Consider the following 12,022-nt stretch of genomic DNA (forward strand, 5'->3'; position numbering starts at 1 on the left):
ATGGGGGCGATGTGGTGCTGGTTGGAGCTGATGGAGGCCAATCTGTTTGTCTATAGCTGGTCTTGGGAAGGGTGGTCAGGACTGCTCCACAGTTAGAACATAGAACAGTACAGCACAGGAATAGGCCATTCAGCCCACTATCATCTGTTGTCAACGAACAAGAATGTTCCAATGTTGGTTGTATTGTGAGGACAAGATTTGGAGGAGACCAATAGCTGAAGATTAGATTGGGGTGGCATAGCGGTTAGCACAATTGTTTTAGATTATGAGGACACTCAGTCCTCGTTTATTGTCATTTAGAAATGCATGCATTAAAAAATGATGCAATATTCCTCCAGAATGATATCACAAGAAAACACAGGACAAACCAAGACTAAAACTGACAAAACCACATAATTATAGCATATAGTTACAACAGTGCAAAGCAATACCGTAATTTGATAAAGAGCAGATCATGAGCACGGTAAACAAAAAGCCAGCAATCACCAGTCGGGGTTTAATCCCTGCTACTGTTTGTAAAAGGTTTGTACGTTCCCTCTGTGACCATGTGGGTTTTCTCCAGTTTCCTCCCATATTCCAAAGGTTAGGATTAGTCAGTTGTGGGCATGCTAAGTTGGCACTGGAAGCATGGCAACAGCACAATCCTTGCTGGTACACGTGACAAAGCCAATCTTTAATCTTTAGTATTCTTTAATTCCATACTGTTTTTAGCAATGTATTTATTAATTTTCGGTTCTCAAAAGCCATCTAACAAAAACCACTGAGTCATTTAAATCGGAGAGATTTCCAGATTGGACACCTGATCTGTGCTGCCAGAAAATCTGTCTGAGGGGGGTGCTCCAGGCAGAGACACAGCCAGTGTTTCATGTGTTTTGTACTAATTGATTGTGTACAGTTCTCATTGCCCCTTTGCACCAAGGGCGTGGGGGCTTTGGAAAGGGTACAGAAATTGCTTACCAGGATGCTGACTGGCTTAGAGTGCATAAGCTATAAGGAGAGGTTGAGCAAATTTCTCGTATTTTCTCTGGAACGCTGGAGGCTGAAGGGATTGAAGTGTACTGTAGACAGGGTAGACAACAATGTTCCGTCTAATTTTTTTACAGCTGCATGGTCCAACTATTGCTCAAAGCAGGACATTTTTACATGGCCTGTAAACTGTGCAGCACTTTAAATGCTTTTTTTGGTTATTATCTTTACTAAGAATATTGACTAGGCGATGTCAGTGTTCAGTAGGCCTACAGTTTATTAACAATGAGTTACTGACTTCCATTCTGTGTTTGTTGTTACAATTTGTAACAGTGTTGTATCTTGAAACACCGACAATGTAAAAATGTTGAAGCCCTAAAATGCTTCGAAGTAAAGGTTGTGGTACATTTATTATTTAGAAAGTTGATTGATTATATTCATTAACGTAATTACAGGATATTTCACAGTTATAGTAGCATAATTTAAAAATTGTATTTACATTATATAAAATTCCAGCTGCATAGCAACAAAGGCTGTGTTAGTGGGAGCATTTCAGTTGCTGTGCGGCCGTGCACCTGAGCAGCTTAGAGGGAACAGTGTAGACAAACTAGTATTTGACATTTCTACCCAAGGGGAAAAATGTTTTTTCTCTCTCTGGGTAGAAATGGATACCAGGGATAGTGGTGGATGCAGATACAATGCCAATTAAAAGGTTTTTCCAGCAGATATTCAGCATTCAAGGACGTGGATCATATGCAGGCAGAGAAGCTTGTTTAATTTGGCATCATATTCAGCAGAGACACTGTGGGTTGAAGGGCCTGTGCCTCTGCTGTACTATTTCCATATTTTTAACCCGACGTTGATCCATTTCTCCAGATTTTCTTTGCTTTAAAATTGTCTTGATTTACAAGATTATGAATTCTGTAATTTTGAGGTCCTGATGCATTCTGGTGTCTCTCCTCTTAATTTAGTCCTGCACTGTAATACCATAAGACAAAGGAGCAGAATTAGGCTATTCAGCCCATTGAGTCTGTTCCGTCTCTCCATCTTGGCTGATTCGTTAACCCTCTCAACCCCATTCTCAGGACTCTCTATGTAAACTTTATTATGTCCTTACCAATAAGTATGTTCTTTTCCTAACCATCAGTTCTTGCTTTTAGATAATATTCGTCCCTTTTAAACAATTATTTCTATTCATCAGCCCTATTAACTACTGAGCAGTTTGAGATAGAGAAATGGATTTGTGAGCACGATTTTTTTTTGGCGGGGGTGCAAAGTGAACCCTTAGAGTACCTATGGCACAAGATATTTAACTACACCTTTCCACGTTCCTCATTCATCTGCACAAATGTATTTCCAACAACAGTAAAGCAGCACTACCCAGGACACAGCAGGCTGAGTGATCCACAACTGGTGCATAGTGACTGCAGTGTGAACCATCTACAAATTTCTCCTGTAGCAATTGGCCTCCCAAACTTGTGATCTCTACTGCTACAGATACTAAAAGCTTTTTTAAGTTTATAAAGGGTAAAAGAGAGATAAGGGTAGATACAGGACAATAGAAAATAATGCTGGAGGTATTGTAATGAGAGACACAGAGATGGCAGAGGAACTGAATGCTTATTTTGCATCAGTATTCACAGTGGAAGACATCTGCAATATACTGGACATTCAAGACTGTCAGGGAAGTGAGTTTGTGCAGTGAAAATTATGACTGAGAAGGTGCTCAGGAAGCTTAATGGTCTGAGGGTGGATAAATCTCCTGGACCTGATGGCATTCACCCTCGGGTTCTGAAGGAAGTAGCTGAAGAGATTGCGGAGGCATTAACAATGATCTTTCAAGAATCAATAGATTCTGGCATTGTACTGGATGACTGGAAAACTGCAAATGTTACTCCACTATTTAAGAAGGGTGGGAGGCAGCAGAAGGGAAATGATAGACCTGTCAGCCTGACATCAGTTGTTGGGAAGTTGTTGGAATCGGTTGTTAGGAATGAGATTATGGAGTACCTGGAGGCACATGAGAAGATAGGCCAAAGCCAGCATGGTTTCCTGAAAGGAAAATCCTGCCTGACAAACCTACTGCAATTTGAGGAAATTACAAGTAGGGTAGACAAAGGAGATGCAGTAGATATGGTGTACTTGGATTTTCAGAAGGCCTTTGACAAGGTGCCACACATGAGGCTGCTTGGCAAGATAAGAGCCCATGGAATTACAGGGAAGTTACTAGCATGGGTGGAGCATTGGCTGATCGGCAGAAAACAGAAAGTGGGAATAAAGGGATCCTATTCTGGCTGGCTGCCGGTTACCAGTGGAGTTAGGTGGAGGAGAGGGTAGTGTTGAGGAAACAGAGAGCTTGCAGAGAGACTTAGATAGTTTAGGGGAATGGGCAAAGAAGTGGCAAATGAAATACAATGTTGGAAAGTGTATGGTCATGCACTTTGGTGGAAGAAATAAACGGACAGACTATGATTTAGATGGGGAGAGAACTCAAAATGAAGAGATGCAAAGGGACTTGGGAGTCCTTGTGCAGGATACCCTAAAGGTTAACCTCCAGGCTGAGTTGGTGGTGAAGAAGGCAAATGCAATGTTGGCATTCATTTCTAGAGGTATAGAATATAAGAGCAGGGATGTGATGTTGAGGCACTCGTGAGACCACACTTGGAGTATTGTGTGCAGTTTTGGGCTCCTTATTTTAGAAAGGATATACTGACATTGGAAAGGGTTCAGAGAAGGTTCATGAGAATGGTTCTAGGAATGAAAGGGTTACTATATGAGGAATGTCTGGCAGCTCCTGGGCTGTATTCCCTGGAGTTCAGAAGAATGAAGGGGGATCTCATAGAAACATTCCAAATGTTAAAAGGCATGAACAGATTAGATATGACAAAGTTATTTCCCATGGTAGGGTAGTCTAGGCCAAGAGGGCATGACTTCAGGATTGAAGGATGTCCATTTAGAACTCAGATGCGGAGAAATTACTTTAATCAGAGGGTGGTAAATCTACAGAATTTGTTGCCACGAGTGTCTGTGGAGGCCAAGTCATTGGGTGTATTTAAGGCAGAGATAGATAGGTTCTTAATTATCTAGGGCATCAAAGGGTATGAGGAGAAGGCAGGGGAGTGGGGATGACTGGAAGAATTAGATCAGCCCATGATTGAACGGTGGAGTAGACTCAATGGGCCGAATGGCCTACTTCTCCAATATCTTATGGTCTTACAGATGCATGGAAATACATCAAGTCACAAAACATTCCGGCTTGGAAATGCATCCCTGGTCTTCCATTGTCATCCCGGAATTCACTGGCTAACTACAGTATGGAAATACTTTCATAAGAAGGACTTGGAGGTTCAAGAAGGGGACTTGCCATGACCACCTTAAGGGTGACTGGAGATGGGTGATAAAGTTGGCCGAACTGATGTGCTCCAATGTTGGAAAGAAAACCCCGAATCTTGGACTGGATGCGGTGCTGGCAGGCGTGTAAATGTGTCGAGAGTTCCTGGAGCACTCTGCAGGGAGATAGAACCGAGATGGGTGGTGGTCTGCTATTTGCTATATAGCCTCCCAACCAATAGGGAGTAGCTGCCTAGCAAGAGGAGGCAACCTCATGGCCTGTCCCTACCACTCTGTCAGTAACTCTGCCCCAACTCTTTCAGTGGCACACCCTGTCACCACTTACAATCACAGGAAAGGATGGGCTTCAAGCTCTGCATAACACCTCATGCCTAATTAGTTCATTATTCTGCTTTGTCCTATTGATCCACATCTGGACCCATAGCTCTCGATTCCCCATCCATGTGCTTATCCAAACATCTCTTAAATGTTGAAATTGAACCCATATCCACCACTTACGCTGGGAGCTTGTTCCACACTCGTAGCTCCCCCTGAATGAAGAAGTTCCCCCTCAAGTTCCCCTTAAATATTTCACCTTTCTCCCTTAACCTATGACCTCTAGTTCTAGTCTCACCCAATGCCTGTGGGGAAGAAAAAAAACATGGTTGCATTTACTCTATCTATGCCCCTCATAATTTTGTAGACCTTTATCAAATCTCTCCTCGTTCTCCGACATTCCAGGGAATCTATGGAGCAAGTATTTCACTGCAAACTGCCTTGTGAAAGCTGCCCTTTGAAGTCCTCATCTGAGACCTCTGCAGTGGAACTTGGACAGTGCTGCCCCCTGTCAGGTTTCCAGTGGTAATACCCTTCCCTTCCTTCCTCTGCCTCATCCCCCAGTCTTGTGCAGCCATCCCTTTGGAGAGGAAAGCATGGGCTGATAATCTTTACAACTGAAGATGTGGCACAGTATCCAAAGATGGGAATCTGTGGCCTTATGATGCCCTATAGTTTCTAGTTTTCTAGAATATTACAGCAGGGACACAGGCCCATTGGCCAATTTAGTCCATAATGAACTTTTATACTGCCTAGTCCCATCGATCTGCACCTGTACCATAGCCCTCCATTCCCCTCTCGTCTATATGCCTAAGCAAATTTCTCTTAAATGTTGAAATGAAACCTGCTTCCACCACTTCCACTGGCAGGTTGTTACACACTCTCACCACCCTCTGAGTGAAGAGGTTCTCCTTCATGTTCCCCTTAAGCATTTCACCTTTCACCCTTAACCCATAATCTCATCCAACCTCAGTGAAAAATGCCTGCTTGCTTTTACTCTTTCTATACCCCTCATAATTCTGTATACCTCTGTCTAATCTCTGCTCAGTCTCCTGTGCTCCAGGGAGTAAAGTCCTAACCTATTCGATCTTTCCCTATAACTCAGGTCCACAAGTCCCTGCAATAGCCTTGTAAATTTTCTCTGCACTCTTTCAATCTTATTGATGTCTTTCCTGTAGGTAAGTGTCCAGAACGACACACTATGATCCAAATAGGGGTCCACCAAAGTCTTATACAACATTAAAATAATCCCGACTCCTGTACTCAATACTTTGATTTATGAAGGCCCATGTTCTAAAAGCCGTCTTTACAATTCTATCTACCTGTGACACCACTTGCAATGAATTATGGATCTGTATTCCCAGATCCCTCAGTTCTACCGCATTCTTAGTGGCCTACTGCTCATTGTGTAAGACTTACCCTGGTTTGTCCTCCTAAAGTGCAGCACTTCCCAATTGTTTGCTTTGAATTCAATCTTCCATTTTCATCCCGTTTTTCCAGCTGGTCCAAATCCTGCTGCAATCTTTGATAGCCTTCCTCACTGTGCACTACGCCCCTGATCTTGGTGTCTTCTGCGCTTTGACTACTAATAGATATTAAAAGTTATTTGTTTTTTTTTAGTATCCTTGTGCTGTACCACATGTTGACCTGGGGTCTGGCAATCCTCTTGTGTGTCGAAGGTGTAAGCATGCTCTACTATCCCTCGATTTCCAGGTAGGTCCACATTCATGGAAGAGATACCTAATGGCAAAAGGGCATGGGTTTTAAGGTGAGGATTTCCAAGGTTAAGAGGGGACCTTCACTGAGAGGGTAGCAGGAATCTGGGACGTGTTCTGAGAAGGTGGTAGAAGTAGATATTTTCACAACTTTTAAAAAACAATTAGATGAGCACTTGAATTGCCAAGGCACTGTGGGCCTTGGGCCATACTGGTAAATGTGATTAGTACATTACAAATGAGGGGAATTAAGAGTTATGGGGGAAAGACAGGCAGGTGGAAAGACAGCCATTCAATAAGATCAACCATGATCTTACTAAATGGAGCAGGCTCAATGGGCCAGACAACCTACTCCTGCTCCTATTTCTTACGTTCTTATGTACATATAGGTACTTGATGGTCAGCAGGGAGCTGGTGGGCCAAAAGGTTTGTTTCAGTGCTCTGTGACCCTGGGTAGGATTGGATGAGCTTTTTTTCCCTCTTAACTTTCACAAACTGGATGCAGTTTAAAAAATATTTTATGATTGTTTAACATTGCTGAACGCTACTTCCCACACACTTGACTGAAAAGGCAATAGTAGAATTTCAACACCTTCTGCAGCTTCTAAATTATATTATTCAAAGGTGTATCTTTCATGATGGTTAACAATTGTATCACAACACCCCTGGCATTGGGCTCAAGTTCAAGTTTATTGTCATAATCGTACATGGTATAAATGCCATGAAGATTGGCTTTTTGCAGCAGCAGTACATTATAAACATTACAAGCATGTTAAAATACTTAAATTAACATAATGATACATTATTTACGTCAAAATTAACATAATGACATTAGTGCATGAGTTCATTGGATAAGACCTAGACAGAGGAATTAGGCCATTCAGCCCATTGAATCTGCTCCACCATTCTATCATGGTTAATTTATTTTCCCTCTCAAACCCACTTTCCTGCTTTTTTTGCTGTAACTTTTGACACCATTACTAATCAAATACCTATCAACCTCTGCCTGACTTATATCCAATGACTTGACCTCCACAGCCATCTGTGACAGTGAATTGACAGATTCATCACCCTTTTCCTGAAAAAAGTTCATCCTCATCTCTGTTCTAAAGGATGTCCTTCTGTTTTAAGGCTGTGCTGAGACTTGCCCACTATTGGAAACATCCTGTCCATGTCCACTCTGTCTTGGCCTTTCAATATTTCATAGGATTCAGTGAAATCACCCCTCATTCTTCTAAACTCCAGCAAGTACAGGCCCAGACCCAACAAACACCCCTCGTGTATTAACCCTTTCATTCCCAGAATCATTCTTACAAACAACCTCTGGACCTTCTTTGCGTGTCATCCTAATCTGTCCAAGTCCTTCTGCAGACTCCCTGCTTCCTCAATGCTACCTGCCCACCCACCTATCTTTGTATCATGCTCAAACTTGGCCAAAAGCCCATCAATTCCATCATCAAAATCGTTGGCCTATAAAGTGGCCCAACACGGCTGATGGGTGTACAGTAAAAGCGAACCTCCCTTCAAATGTTCTGCAGAGTGGTGAGTTGATTAGCCGATGAGCTGTTCCATCATCAAAGTATCAAAGTTCAAAGATGACAGTAAATCTAATACGGAACTACGTGTATGTCCCCATATATTACCTCAAGACTTATTTTCTTGCAGGCATTTACAGAAAAATAAAGAAATACAATAGAATTTAGGAAGAACTATAAACAACAAAGATTGACAAACAACCAGTGTGCAAGGGAAGACAAATTGTGCAGATGATAATAAAAAAGTAAATAAATAATACTGAGTTGCAGAGTTCTTGAAAATGAGTTTATCGATGGTGGAGTCAGTTCCGTGTTGAGGCGAATGGAGTTATCCACACTGGTTCAGGAGCCAGATTGTGGGGTAATAACTGCTCCTGAAGCTGGTGGTATGGGACCTAAGACTCCTGTACATCCAGAGCGGTGGTAATACTGAGAAGAGAGCGTGGCCTGGATGATGGGGTCCTTGAAGATGGATGCTCCTTTCTTGTGGCAGCAATCCTTGTAAATGTTTTTGATGATGTGGAGGACTTTGCCTGTGATGGGCTGGGCTGTATCCACTACCTTTTGTAGGCTTATCCATTCAAGGGATTTGGTGTTTCCATGTCAGGCCATGATACAACCAGTCAGGTCCACTGCACATCTGTAGAAGCTGGCCAAAGTTTTAGACGTGACATGCCGAATCTTTGTAAACTTCTAAGAAAGTAGAGGCACAGTTTGTGATGGCACTTGCATGCTGGCCCCAGGACAGACCCCTGATATGGTCACGGCATATCATGTCATGGATCCCATAACTCACTCTCAAAAAAGATCAATTTACAGATCTGAGCCCCACACCGGACTTCAATAAACTACTAAATGGTGGTCATAGGAGCAAGATAGTGGGAAACAGCTTTCAGATATCAACCAGCTTTTGAGTATATATCCAGATTAACACATGTAACTGATAATGTAATCCTCCTCTACTAGTGAGAAAACATTTAATTCTGACTTGTTTTTGTTCATTTAAGGTTTTAGGAGTTCTCACAAGCACATTCTTGTTGTAACATGAAACGTAGAGCACTACAGTACAGTACAGGCCCTTCAGCCCACAATGTTGTCCCGGGACATTTCAACTCAGTCTGAGACCATGTTTTGTGGTAGGCAGAATTACCCTACCACCAATTCCCAGGCATGGCTAACATAAGTTTAATTATCTTTCAGCTGTGAAAATGGACTACAGCATGCAGTTCCACATTACGTCACCACCTATGCTCCACTGTTACTCGTTCTGTTTATTAACCCCATTCTGTTTGGGAAAGCTGCATCTGCAGGTAGGATCAATAAAGAGTTGTTCACTGTTGGTATGACTTATGCCAGAGTTGCTCATGAGTTCGTTTTCAACATTTAAAGAAGTGGCAATTCTCGGAGGCTTTTGGTGATTAATGAACTGTAAGGGCCTGAGATTTAGTTTCCAGATTCTGCACAGGTTGGTCTCTGCTGAGGTACTATCGACCACAGCGCCTCTAGTTCACTGGGGAAAATTCAACCTCTGTGGTTTTTATCCAGTTCCTTCCCCTGGAAATTCCTGTACAGGCATTGGGCCTACTGTAATGTTGCCCATGGCTGACTTAGTGTGCTCACACTCCGAGGGAATAATATTCACGGGTAATATAATGTCACCCATGAATCGGTATTTGCTCCACACCTCTGTCTCCCATCTTGTGTTACTAGCTAGATGTAAGCTACATACCATTCACCAGGAACTGCTTCATTCCACCAGTGTTTGGCGCTATCTGCTTTACCCTCTGTTTAACAGCATGAATTATAGAATGAAAGTGCACTTCTCTTTGGTGAGTCACCATCGTCCTCCAGCTATCTGATTAGTGAATAAGAATCATGGGATTCCTGATTGCACAGACCTTGGCTTTCCTTGAAAAGTGGAAATGGAATTGTGTGATCCACAACTCCTTCCTTCTGCTAATGATTGGTGCTGTGTAATCCCAATTCCTACTGGTGGCTTGTGGTGGCATTCTGCTCTCCATTCAAGCTGAGCAGAGAGTTGGCAGAGACTCATGGGAGGAATAATTCAAGGCCTTCGAGTGGCAGAAGGAGCAAACACAACCTGGTAAATGAGGAGTATAATTAATTTACCTGATGACTGAGGGCCATTTATTTGTGCCATGGGAGTGAGTGAGGGAGGGGAAAAAATTAATCTATTAAGTCATAAACACAAGAGATTCTGCAGACACTGGAAACCTTGGGCAAGGCACAAAATGCTGGAGACTCTTTGGAGGGGAATAAGCAGTCAACATTTTAGACCAAAACCCTTCAGAAGGGTTGACTGTTTATTCTCCTTCATAGACACTGCCTGACTTGCTGAATTCCTCCAACATTTTGTGTGTGCATTTACAGTGCCTATAAAAAGTATTCATCCCCCCTTCCCTGAAGTTTTCATGTTTTATTGTTTCACAACATTGAATCACAGTGGAGTTAATTTGGCTTTTTTATGCTGATAAACAGAAAAAAACTCTCATGTCAAAGTGAAACCAAATCTCTACAAAGTGATCTAAATTAATTACAAATATAAAACACAAAATAATTGTTGCATAAGTATTCGCTCCTTTTAATATGACACACCAAATCACTGGGGTGCAGCCAACTGGTTCTAAAAGTCACGTAATTAGTTAAATGGAGATAACCTGTGTGCAGTCAATGTGTTTCAATTGATTGTAGTAAAAATACACCTGTATCTGGAAACATACATCAAAGTTGCTGGTGAACGCAGCAGGCCAAGCAGCATCTGTAGGAAGAGGTGCAGTCAACGTTTCAGGCCGAGACCCTTCGTCAGGACCTGTATCTGGAAGGTCCAATTGCTGGTGAGTCAGTGTCCTGGCAAAAACTACACCATGAAGACAAAAGAACACTCAAAGTTACTTTGTGAAAAGCACAAGTCAGGAGATGGAAACAAGAAAATTTCCAAGTCATTAAATGCTCCTTGGAGTACAGTTAAGTCAATCATCAAGAGATGGAAAGAATAGGGCACAACTATAAATCTGCCTAGAGCAGGTCGTCCTCAAAAACTGAGTGACCATGCAAGAAGGGGACTAGTGAGGGAGGCCACCAAGAGACTTATGACAACTCTTGGAGGAGTTACAAGCTTCAGTGGCTGAGATGGGAAAGACTGTGCATACACCAACTGTTGCCCAGGTGCTTCATCAGTTGCAGCTTTATGGGAGAGTGGCAACGTGAAGGCCACAATTGAAAAAAACTCACATGAAATCTCAGCTAGTGTTTGCCAGAGGATGTGGGAGACTCTGAAGTCAGCTGGAAGAATGTTCTTTGGTCTGATGAAATGAAAATTGAACCTTTAGCTATCAGATTAAATGATGTGTTTAGCGTAAGCCGAACACAGCACATCATCAAAAACAAACCATCCCTACCATGAGGCATGGTGGTGGCCGTATGATGCTGTGGGGATATTTCACTGCAGCAGCCCCTGGAAGGCTTGTGAAGGTAGAGGGTAAAATGAATGCAACAAAATACAGGGAAATCCTGGAGGAAAACCTATTGCGGTCTGCAAGAGAACTGCGACTTGCGAGAAGATTTGTTTTCCAGCAAGAGTGAGCCCAAGCATAAAGCCAAAGCTACACAGGAATGGCTTAAAAACAACTAAGTTAATATCCTGGAGTGGTCAACTCAGAGTCCAGACCTCAATCTAGTTGAGAATTTTGTGGCTGGATTTGAAAATGGCTGTTCACTCACGATCCCCATGCAATCTGACAGAGCTTGAGCAGTTTTGTAAAGAAGAATGGGGAAAAATTGCAGAGTCCAGATGTGCAAAGCTAATAGAGACCTATCCACACAGACTCAAGGTTGCAATTGCTACCAAAGGTGCATCTACTAAATACTGACTTCATGGCGATGAATAATTATGCAATCAATAATCTGGGTTTAATAATTGTAATAAATTTAGACCAAATTTGTAGAAATTTGTTTTCACTTTGACATGAAAGAGTCTTTTCTATTGATCGGTGTTAAAAAAGGCAAATTAAATTCACTGTGATTCAATGTTGTAAAACAACAAAACATGAGAATGTCTGCGGGGGGGGGGCGAGGGGAATACTTTTTATAGGCACTGTATTAATTCACCAGGCAGCATGT

At 42.3% G+C, this 12,022-nt stretch overlaps 1 protein-coding gene across 1 annotated transcript in view; it reads left to right on the forward strand.

The window, feature by feature from the left end:
- gpr143 (G protein-coupled receptor 143) overlaps positions 1 to 12,022 on the forward strand; it is a 54,057-nt gene that overhangs the window by 15,115 nt on the left and 26,920 nt on the right. The window contains exons 4-5 of the mRNA XM_063054911.1: positions 6,253 to 6,345; positions 9,083 to 9,192. Coding sequence (XP_062910981.1) covers positions 6,253 to 6,345; positions 9,083 to 9,192 — 203 coding nt within the window. The remainder of the gene's footprint in view (positions 1 to 6,252; positions 6,346 to 9,082; positions 9,193 to 12,022) is intronic.

The sequence above is a fragment of the Mobula hypostoma genome, chromosome 7 (genome assembly GCF_963921235.1).
Source record: "Mobula hypostoma chromosome 7, sMobHyp1.1, whole genome shotgun sequence".
Lineage (NCBI taxonomy): Eukaryota > Metazoa > Chordata > Chondrichthyes > Myliobatiformes > Myliobatidae > Mobula > Mobula hypostoma.